Raw genomic sequence first — 11,662 nt, forward strand, 5'->3', positions numbered from 1 at the left:
CCCCCTTTACTCTGATACCCCTAACTAAAGTCTAGTTGGACCATTTGCCTTCAGAAGTCACCTAATTAGTAAATAGAGTTCACCTGTGTATACTTCAAACTCATTATACATACAGCTGTTCTGTGAAGCCCTCAGAGGTGTGTTAGAGAACCTTAGTGAAGAAACAGCAAAGTCCAAGGAACACACCAGACAGATCAGGGATAAAGTTGTGCAGAATTTTAAAGCAGGTTTATGTTGTCAAACAATTTCCCAAGCTTTGAATATTTCACAGAGCACTGTTCAATCCATTATCTGAAAATGTAAAAAGAGTATGGCACAACTGCAAAGCTACCAAGACATGGCCGTCCACCTAAACTGGCATGCCAGGCAAGGAGAGCATTAGTCGAAGAAGCAGCCAAGAGACCCATGGTAACTCTGGAGGAGAATAACTTAGTCGTGCACTCCACAAATCTGGCCTTCATTGAAGAATGGCAAGCAGAAAGCCATTGTTGAAAGAAAGCCAACAACACTGCACATTAGCCTGAACACACGGACCGATGGACCGTTTTCATCGGACGAACCGATCGTGTGTGGGCCCCATCAGTTTTTTTTCCCATCGGTGAAAAAAATAGAACCTGTTTTAAATTTTTCGTATGGTTAAAAAACCAATAGAAAAAAACGATCGTCTGTGGGGAAATCCATCGGTCAAAAATCCACGCATGCTCAAAATCAAGTCGACGCATGCTCGGAAGCATTGAACTTCATTTTTCTCAGCACGTCATAGTGTTTTACGTCACCGCGTTTGGACACGATCGGATTTTTAACCGATGGTGTGTAGGCAAGACTGATGAAAGTCAGCTTCATCGGATATCTGATGAAAAAATCCATCGGTTTGTTTTCATCAGACGAACCGATCGTGTGTACAGGGCATTAGAGTCTGCAAAACACTTGAGACTGGGGAAGAGGTTCACCTTCCAGCAGGACAATGACCCTAAACATACAGCCAGAGCTACAATGGAATGATTTCGATCAAAGCATATTCATGTGTTCGAATGGCCCAATCTAAGTCCAAGCCTAAATCTAGTTGAGAATCTGTGGCAAGACTTGAAAATTGCTGTTCACCAACACTCTCCATCCAATCTGACAGAGCTTGAGCTACTTTGCAAAGAAGAATGGGCAAAAATGTCACGCTCTAGATGTGCAAAGCTGGTAGAGACATACTGAAAAAGACTTGCAGCTGTAATTGCAGAGAAAGGTGGTTCTGCAAAGTATTGACTCAGGGGGGCTGAATACAAATGCACACCACACTACTTAGATATTTATGTGTAAAAAAAAAATTGAAAACCATTTATCATTTTTTGTCTACTTCACAATTATGTGCCACTTTGTGTTGGTCTATCACATAAAATCCCAATAAAATACATTCACGTTTTTGGTTGTAACATGACAAACTGTGGAAAATTTCAAAGTATGAATACTTTTTCAAAGCACTGTAATTTATGGTTGTCATAGGTTACCGCATTTTTATTGTCCTATTAACCACTTCCAGACCGCTGTACGCATATATGCGTCCACACTTTAAAGATTGATGTCTCGGTAACGGCAGCAGGTGCTGCCACAACCGAGGTATCAATCTTTAGTGTCAGCGGTTCTGTTAACAATAACGGCGGTCTCCGCGGTGGATTCGCCGCGAGATCGCCGTTATCGGCGGCGGGAGAGGGCCCCCCCCTCCCGCCGCGCCCTCCGCCGCTTACCGGAGCCGTCGGTAGCGGCGGAGGAGATCGGGACCGCTCGGCAGCTGAGCGGGGTTACGAGTGAAGGAAAAATCTCCTTCACCCGTCCCCATAGCTCTGCTGGGCGGAAGTGACGTCAAAACGTCAGTCCCGCCCAGCCTAAAGAAACATTTTTTTTTTGTCATTTGAAAAAATGACATTTTCAATTTTTTTTTTTTTTTTTTTTGCATTTAAGCCTAAATATGAGATCTGAGGTCTTTTTGACCCCAGATCTCATATTTAACCACTTCCCTACCAGCCCATAGTAAAATGACGTCCACAAAGAACTTCTGCCGTTCAGAGTGGACGTCATATGACGTCCTGGGCTTTCCGGGTGGATATCTGAATGATGCCTGCAGCTAAGAGGCATCATTCAGATATCCTTCTAAACTGCCGGCGATTCTGCACAACGTAAGAACGATCATAGCGGCGGTTCCGCCGCTAGATCGTTCTTACAGGCGGCGGGAGGGGACATCCCCCCCCCTCCCGCCGCCATCCGGTGCTTCTCTGGGCTCTCCCGTGCCATCGGGGGCCCGGAGAACGAATCGTCCGGCGCTCGCAGGAAGCATAGAGATGACTGGTGACCAGATGGTCACCAGTCATCTCTATGACCGTCGGAGGACCCGGGCGCGATGTGATGACGTCACGCCCGGGTCCCCGTAAGTAAACAAAGCCGCGATTGCGGCTGCTAAGCAACCACAAGCATGAGATCGGTGAATTTTTTTTCACCGATTTCATGCTTTCCAGCCTGGAGGAGAGATGTGGGGTCTTATTGACCCTGCATCTCTCCATAAAGAGTACCTGTCACACACATTCCTATTACAAGGGATGTTTACATTCCTTGTAATAGGAATAAAAGTGATAAAAAAAAATAAAAAATTAAAAAAAAAAGTGTAAAAAAAGAAATAAATATATAAAAAAAAAAAAGAAATAAAAATTTATTTTTTTAACGCCCCTGTCCCCGGTAGCTTGCGCGCAGAAGCGAACGCACACGCAAGTCCCGCCGACATATGTAAACGCTGTATAAACCACATATGTGAGGTATCGCCGCGTGCGTTAGAGTGCCAGCAACAATTCTAGCACTAGATCTCCTCTGTAAATCTAAACTGGTAACCTGTAAAAAATTTCAAATCGTTGCCTATGGAGATTTTTAAGTACCGAAGTTTGGCGCCATTCCATGAGTGTGCGCAATTTTAAAGCGTGACATGTTAGGTATCTATTTACTCGGTGTAACATCATATTTCATATTTTACAGAAAAATTGGGCTAACTTTACTGTTTTTAAATTTTTTTAATTCATGAAACAATTTTTTTCCCAAAAAAAGGCGTTTGAAAAATTATTGCGCAAATACCGTGCAAGATAAAAGGTTTCAATGACCGTCGTTTTATTCCCTAGGGTGTCTGCTAAAAAAACATATATAATGTTTGGGGGTTCTGCGTAATTTTCTAGCAAAAAAATTATGATTTGTACATGAAGGAGAGAAGTGCCAGAAAAGGCCTGGTATGGAAGTGTGTATAACTGCCCGGTATGGAAGAGGTTAAGAGGACCTGTCATGCTTTTTTCTATTACAAGGGATGTTTACATTCCTTGTAATAGGAATAAAAGTGATCATTTTTTTTTTTTTTTTCCAGTGCAAAAAATAATAAAATAAATAAAAAAAAATAATAAAAAAAATTTAAAGCGCCCCGTCCCGACGAGCTCGCGTGCAGAAGCGAACGCATACGCGAGTAGCGCCCGCATATGAAAACGGTGTTCAAATCCCACAAGTGAGGTATCGCCTAGGCCTACTCTGTAACTCAAAAAATGCAACCTGTAGAATTTTTTAAATGTCGCCTATCGAGATTTTTAAGGGTAAAAGTTTGACACCATGCCACGAGCGGGCGCAATTTGTAAGCGTGACATGTTGGGTATCATTTTACTCGGCGTAACATTATCTTTCACAATACATAAAAAAATTGGGCCAAATTTATTGCGGTCTTATTTTTTAATTAAAAAAAGTGATTTTTTTTTCCAAAAAACGTGCGCTTGTAAGACCGTTGCGCAAATATGGTGTGACAAAAAGTATTGCAATGATCGCCATTTTATTCTCTAGGGTATTAGAAAAAATAAATATATAATGTTTAGGGGGTTTGAGTAATTTTCTAGCAAAAAAAAACTGTTTTAGTCTTGTAAACACCAAATCTGAAAAACACCCAAAGTAGAGAAGTGGTTAATATATAATAGACATGGGCTTTTTTGTTTCTTTATGCTTTTCATAAAAAGTGTAAGTAAAGGCATAGGTAAGGCCCTGTCTGATGTCTGAACATGCTGGGTTTTGTTTGCACTTTTTTTGTGTGTCTTTTAAAGTGTAACAGTTCATCCAAGCTTCTAATGAAACTCTTGACGTATGGCCAATGCGGAAGAAATAATGCTGTTCCCTTGGGCTTCCATACTTAAAGCTAAACACTGGGCAGTTTTTTTTTTATCTTACCATGCAGTGGGGCTGTGCATGTACTGCATGAGCTAATTGCTTGTTTTGTCTAGGGATGAATATTAAGCTTATACTCACCTCCGGGAAAACTGTTCTTCCCCACGGTCCAGCGGTGGACTGTTTCTGGTCTATGGAGTCTGCTCTGGGCGTGATTACATCAGGAACAGTCCACTATTCAGGACTGATGGACGGTGTGGATGCCAGACTGGTCTTAGGTAAGTATATCCCTGCTCTCCTCTCCCCTAGAAAATAATAAAAAGTTAAACCGTATAGTGCTGGCACAGCTGTACTGCATGGGAAAAAAGTTTGGACCAGAGTTTAGCTTTTAAGACCTGCACTGCAAAATCACACGTTGAAGGCCTAGGTCTTAAACTTGGCACAATTTGATTAAGTGTGTTTTTAAATGTGATACGTTGCACATTCTTCATTCTGAAATGTATTACATGCAAAATTGTCCGGAGTTCTTTGCAACGGCCTCTATAAAATATGGTGTATAGGTACACACAATTCACACAATTTTCACTCAAGATTCCCACATTTTACTAATGGGATTCAATTAACCTTTATTAACTGTTTCCCTCTGACTGAGACCCTTTTTGTTGGTGTGGTTTAAAACGTAGTTTCCATCCTTTGTTTTCCAGGTACTGTAGTTGTGCAGCAGTTAATGGCAGTGATGATAAGTGAGCACGAAACCCTTTACCCCAAAGATGTTGATGTTCAGATTGATGCTGGCCCAGAACTGACCATCAACAACAATGAGCTGCAAAAAAAGATGCTTCTAGGCCAAATACAGAACAAGGAGAACAATAATACAAAGGATATAGCAGTGAGACGTTGCTCCTGGGAGAAGTCTGATTCTCCACAAAGGTCAAGTGTTGACAATGGGTCTCCCACTGTACTCTCAGGAAGTAAATCCAGCAGCCCAAGAAACAGCATTCACAAACTGGATGTTACACGAAGTCCACCGCTAATGGTGAAAAAAAATCCAGCTTTTAACAAAGGTAGTGGGATTGTCACCAATGGGTCTTTCAGCAGCTCTGTGGAAGTCCATGACAAGCACCATTCTTTACCTAATGGTACCTTACAGGCTAGAAGAACCTCTTCTCTCAAAAGTTCAGGAACCAAAATGGGTACTCACAGTGTACAGAATGGTGCTGTAAAAATGGGAGTGTCCAGCACAGACACAATGAGCAATGCTTTGAACAGTCGGACCACAAGCTGGCTGCCCAATGGATATGTGACATTAAGAGATAACAAACAAAAAGACTCTACAGGCGAATCAGTGTTGCAGCACAGATTATCCACATATGATAATGTTCACCAGCAGTTTATGATGAACTCTGATGATAAGCAAAGTGTGGACAGTGCAACATGGTCAACATCATCATGTGAAATCTCTCTCCCTGAGAACTCCAATTCCTGCCGTTCCTCCACAACAACCTGTCCTGAGCAGGACTTTTATGGCGGTACCTTTGAGGACCCTGTGTTAGATGGGCCAGTCATTGAGGATATTACTAACGCAGCAGACTTTGAGAGCAAATTTGACAGACGAAGTGCTGGGGGTCACAGCAGCAGGGCTACCAGCAGCAGTGACAACAGTGAGACTTTTGTAGTGAGTAATTCAAGCAACCACAGTGCACTTCACAGCCTTGTATCCAGTTTAAAGCAGGAAATGTCAAAACAGAAAATGGAGTATGAGACCAGAGTAAAAAGGTAATATTATAATTTCCTATACTATATATTCCACATTCTTGTTGCATATTTTTATTAAAATTAACATGCACAGCATCTTAAAGCGGGGGTTCAACGGGATATCGTTTTTTTTTTTCTCTAATCCACAGGGCTTACCTTTACTTCCGCACTAACAGGGTGTCCCACTCGTTAAGCCGGCCTATGCGCTGTAATTCTGTAAATTATATCTTTGATTCTGAGGCGATGGACGTTTCCATCTTACCTGTGGGCATTGTGAAGCCGACAGGGTCTTCTTCCGGGATAGGGCGAATGCTGGCCTCCCAGCATTCACCGCTCGATCCCGCGCATGTGCAGTGTTGACGGCGATCGTCGCCATCAACACTACATGGTTGCCATAACAACGGCAGGCGTAAGAAGTTCACGCCCCGTTGTGCAGACTTCTAGCTTAGCTAGACGAGATGTCGCGCGATTAGAGCACAGCGCGTCGACGGAGGAGTTCCTGAATTCGATTGACAGAACAGGGGAGAATGGACTTACACGCCCATTCCCCGCGGGGGATTTTGATTGACAGGTCGTAAAAACCAGCTGCAAACGGGTAAGGAGGACTCAAAAAAAAAAATCGTTTGGTGATTCTCTTTGCAAAGCATTTGCATAGACAGGATGTCTTAAAACAGGGTGAACCACCGCTTTAAGCCTCATACACACGATCAGACTTCAAACAAACTTTTCCTTGGATTTTTGTCCGAAGGGAGTTGGCCGGGCACACCCATAGCATACACACGCTCGGACTTTTTCTGCAAACTTTCATAAAACTTTCCCAACATCACATGGTTTTTCTGCTCTTTACCGCCACCCTTTGGTCAACTTCTGCTATTGTTGGTTGATTTTAAAATTGGTTCTGAGCATGCGTATTTGTACTTTGTACAAAAGTCAGATGGCTTGCTGTACACATGGTCGGACTTTGCACCATCAGACTTTTGTTCCCGAAAAGTTTGTCCGTTGGCAGAGCAAACTTTTGTCCGATGAAAACAGAAAATGTTTGTCCGATGGAGCGAACACATGGTCGGATTTTTTTGAAAACTTGCTCATTTTGAAGTTTGTTAGCAAAAAGTCAGACCGTGTGCAAAGCGTAGATTTATTTTTAATTGGTTCCTGGAAAATGTCGCTGGGTTCTCAATATAGCTTTCATTTTCTTCCATGATAGCCAACAGTGAAAAGAGTTTGTAGTCAAGATGCTACTCTTTCTTAAATAACGCATTTGTTTGCAAATGCATTTAATTCATTTTTTTCCCAGGTAAGAAACAATTTGAGATCTGACTCAAAGTGTATTTCCACTTCTGCAGCCAAATTAGGATACTACCTACTTTTATACATGTTCCCATTCACAAAACCTTAATTTTTTATTTGCTTAAAGCGGGAGTTCACCCAAAAATCAACTTTCTGCAGTTAGATCCAGCATACTGCTGACATCTGCAGTATGCTGGTCTTTTTTTTTCTTTTGGTAAACTAGCATTTTTTTATAAGCTCAAAAAACACTAGAAAAAAAACTCTGGATGAAAAACACTGATAATGGTAGAATTGTATTAGCTTTTAGGAGCGCTTAGGAGTGTTAACATTTTATTCACGTTTTAGTACAGTACATGAAAAAAAAAACATTTAGGGGCGTTCAGAATTTTTGTTTTTTCCTGGGAAAGCTCTTAAACGCTTCAGCCTCGAACCATTTTGGTGGTCAAAGACCAGACCACTTTTTGCGATTCAGGACTGTGTCACATTAACTGACAATTGCGCGACCGTGCGACGTAGCTCCCAAACAAAATTTACATCTTTTTTTCCCCCACAAATAGAAGCTTTCTTTTGGTGGTATTTGATCACCTCTGTGATTTTTTTTTTGCGCTATAAACCAAAAAAAAACGTAGATTTTGATAATAATAATTTTGCTATAATAAAAATTAACCAAAAATATATATATATAAAAACAAATTTCCACAGTTTAGGCCGATACGTATTCTACATAGTTTTGGTAAAATAAATCCGAATAAGCGTTTATTGATTAGTTTGCGCAAAAGTTATAGCTTCTACAAAATAGGGGACTGTTTTATGGCATTTGTATTAATAATTTTTAATAATTTTAGGACCATTGTAATTTTTACAGCGATCAGTGCTATAAAAATGCAATGATTACTGTAAAAATGACACTGGCAGTGAAGGGGTTAACCACTAAGTGTTCCCTATGGAGTGATTCTTACTGTTAGGGGGCGTGGCTACGTGTGACGCGTCACTGATGACCTTCTCGATCACAGGGAACGGTCATCAGTGACAGTGTCACTAGGCAGAATAGGGGAATGAATGCCTTGTTCACAAAGGCATTCCCCTGTTCTGCCTTTGTCGACCACAATCACAGGCCTCCCAGAAACATCGAGTTCCCGGGACCCGCGGCCGCAATCGCGAGGCACGCGGCGGTCGTGCGCCCGCTGGGCAGAAAATTTAAAGGGAAGTACTTGTACGCCAATCTGCCTGCCTGTGCCATGTTGTTGACGTACATAGTCACGCAGTGGTCGGCAAGTTGTTAAACACAGAAGCTTGAAAAATACTTCTAGCATAAAATATTGTGCATGGACACATAGGATAACACTATTAGCTTCTAGGAGCAGAACAAAAAAGCTCATGACAGCTTCTAGGAGCTTTAAAAAATGCTAGTGTGCATGGAGCCTTAAGCTGAACTCCAGGAATTTGGTGTATTGCATGCTTTATTGATCCAGCTTGGCACAATGTAAGTATGGATTACTTATATCTGATGGACCACTGGAGAAGTTGGAGATCACTATAGTAGTTGGTGCTACAACAGTGATAGCTATGATGTTCTAGGTCCTGCTAAAGTTCTGTTTGAATTCCAGCACCACTGCATACTGACCATAGGGGGCATTGATTCAGTAGCACCACCATTCATAGATTTTTCAATGACCACAAGGTGTGCTCTCCAGGTTGACAGTGTTTCTTTAATTGTGAAAGTTGTGTATATTTTGGAATGTTAATCAGCATCTATTCTCACATATTAATTAAGCCCCCAGCCTTACAATTATGCTACCAATTTTTTTTATATGGCTACTGTAAAGTAACCATATAAAAAGTTTGGGATCATTTAGAGTGATGAATTACAATACAACTTGTCACACCAAACAAACCAAAGAGAAATCAGCTAGTGCTCCCATTTTTAGTGCTGCCATTTAGCAGACATATGAGTATAAGAATTCTACAGCATTTGTAGTACATATTATACCCCTTAGTTGGTTTTAATAACTCTAATGCCCTGTACACACGATCGGTTCGTCTGATGAAAACAGACCGATGGACCGTTTTCATCGGACGAACCGATCGTGTGTGGGCCCATCAGTTTTTTTCCCATTGGTGAAAAAAAATAGAACCTGTTTTACATTTTTCGTATGGTTAAAAAAACAATAGAAAATAACAATCGTCTGTGGGGAAATCCATCGGTCAAAAATCCACGCATTGCTCAGAATCAAGTCAATGCATGCTCGGAAGCATTGAACTTCATTTTTCTCTGCACGTCGTAGTGTTTTACGTCACTGCGTTGGACACGATCGGATTTTTAACCGATGGTGTGTAGGCAAGACTGATGAAAGTCAGCTTCATCGGATATCTGATGAAAAAATCCATCGGTTCGTTTTCATCGGACGAACCAATCGTGTGTGGGTCCCATCAGTTTTTTTCCCATTGGTGAAAAAAAATAGAACCTGTTTTACATTTTTCGTATGGTTAAAAAAACAATCGAAAAAAACGATCGTCTGTGGGAAAATCCATCGGTCAAAAATCCATGCATGCTCAGAATCAAGTCAACGAATGCTCGGAAGCATTGAACTTCATTTTTCTCTGCATGTCGTTGTGTTTTACGTCACCGCGCTGGACACGATCGGATTTTTAACCAAGACTGATGACTGATGACTGATGAAAGTCAGCTTCATCGGATATCTGATGAAAAAATCCATCGGTTTGTTTTCATCAGACGAACCGATCATGTGTACAGGGCATTATACTTCAGTTGTTTCAGGGGTTGGGGTGAATCACAAAGTTAATAGTTGCTGCTGTGGCAACTATCTGACTTCATCCATTGTGCAATTGCAAGCTGAGATTCCACTCCCAGAACATATTTCATATCCGTTTTCTTAGGGAAAAAACAACTGGTAAATGTCATTAGACTGGCATTGTGATTTAGTTCTTGTTCTGCAATTGCGACTAGATGACTTGTGATTACCTCTACAATGCCTATGTAAATTTTATATTGTATGGTGAATAATACTAAAGATAAAATTGTCATGCCACTGGCTGTGTTGCTAGGGCAACTTGGTAGATAATATATAATGTTTTTACATTACACTAGACTATGTATAATGTACTTTTTAAACTAAAAAGCATATCAAAACATACCTTTAATAACAATGTTGTACATCTCCACAGCATGGAACAAAGAAATCTAACTCTGGAGACAGAAGTAGTAGCCCTTCAAGAGGAACTGGAGCAAGAAAAAAAGAAGTACACTATGGTGGAAATTAAAATGAGGAATGCAGAACGTGCAAAAGAGGATGCTGAGAAAAGAAACGACATGTTGCAGAAGGAGATGGAACAGTTTTTCTCAACTTTTGGTGACCTCACAGTGGAACCACGTAGGCCAGAGAGAGGGAACACAATATGGATTCAGTAAAGTGGGCCAAAGTATGTTGGACAGTAGGAAGCAGCCGTAGTGGATGGTCTTCAGGTGGCTGGTCACCTGACCAAGATTAGCACTCTATTTCTAGGTACCATGTAGGGAGCAGGCAAAAAAATCTAATAAAAAAAAACGAATCAGCATCATCCATCTGCCTAACCAAGTCCATTCTATTATTACATACTCCATATTGCTACTGTCATGTGTTAAAACTGGATATGTGTACATAGATTATATAAAAAAAAAGTGTTATGTTTAAAACAGAATTGTATTCCAAGAATAATAATATTCCAAGTATTGTATTTAAAACAGCAAACTGATATGTTGTTGCAGTCGAGCTTTATATGAAGTCAATATATATCCTTGCACTTAAAATGTAATACAATATTTTTGCGCATTGTGCCATCATCGGCTTATTTTGTATATTAATTGGTCCCTATTCCCATGTTGACAGGGAATGGAAATAAAAAACAAAAAACAAAAAAAAACAATATAGGATGATACTTGTGGCTTTTGATGTTTGTGCCAACCAACTTGCCTATGACCAAAAGAAAGTGTACAGAATTTTATAAAGCATTGCCACAAGACTTAATATGTCTGGCTCTTTCTTTTCTACAAAATATCATTGCTGTAAGTAAAAAAAAAGGATAATTTGTTGATGATGGGGGATGCTTACACCCTAGAATTGGCAAAAACTTGGCATTCAGATTGAATTACTATTTGGATTCATTGGATGCCAAGATGTATAAGAAAAACAGAAAAATATAATGGTATCAAGCCTCGTACACACGACCGAGAAACTCGACGGGTGAAACACATCGTTTTGCTCGTCGAGTTCCTTGTTAGGCTGTCGAGGATCTTGGCGAGCCAAATTTCTCCATTGCCGTCGAGGAAAAAGAAGACATGCTTTCTTTTTGGCTCGACGAGATCCTCAACAGTTTCCTCGTCGAAAAGTGTACACACGAAAAAAGTGTACGCCCAAAAAAAAAAAACAAGTTTCTTGCTGGTTTTTGCCGAGAAACTCGGTCG

The 11,662-nt window shown here is 40.8% G+C and overlaps 1 protein-coding gene across 6 annotated transcripts in view; it reads left to right on the plus strand.

Moving 5' to 3' along the window:
• ARHGAP24 (Rho GTPase activating protein 24) overlaps positions 1–11,225 on the plus strand; it is a 737,825-nt gene extending 726,600 nt beyond the window's left edge. For all 6 annotated transcript variants that reach the window (XM_040326578.1, XM_040326570.1, XM_040326599.1 and 3 more), the window contains 2 exons: positions 4,863–5,934; positions 10,387–11,225. In XM_040326578.1, coding sequence (XP_040182512.1) covers positions 4,863–5,934; positions 10,387–10,630 — 1,316 coding nt within the window. In that variant the 3' untranslated portion in view covers positions 10,631–11,225. The remainder of the gene's footprint in view (positions 1–4,862; positions 5,935–10,386) is intronic.
• Positions 11,226–11,662: the final 437 nt, after the last annotated feature.

Source organism: Rana temporaria, chromosome 1 (assembly GCF_905171775.1).
Source record: "Rana temporaria chromosome 1, aRanTem1.1, whole genome shotgun sequence".
In the NCBI taxonomy this organism is placed as follows: domain Eukaryota; kingdom Metazoa; phylum Chordata; class Amphibia; order Anura; family Ranidae; genus Rana; species Rana temporaria.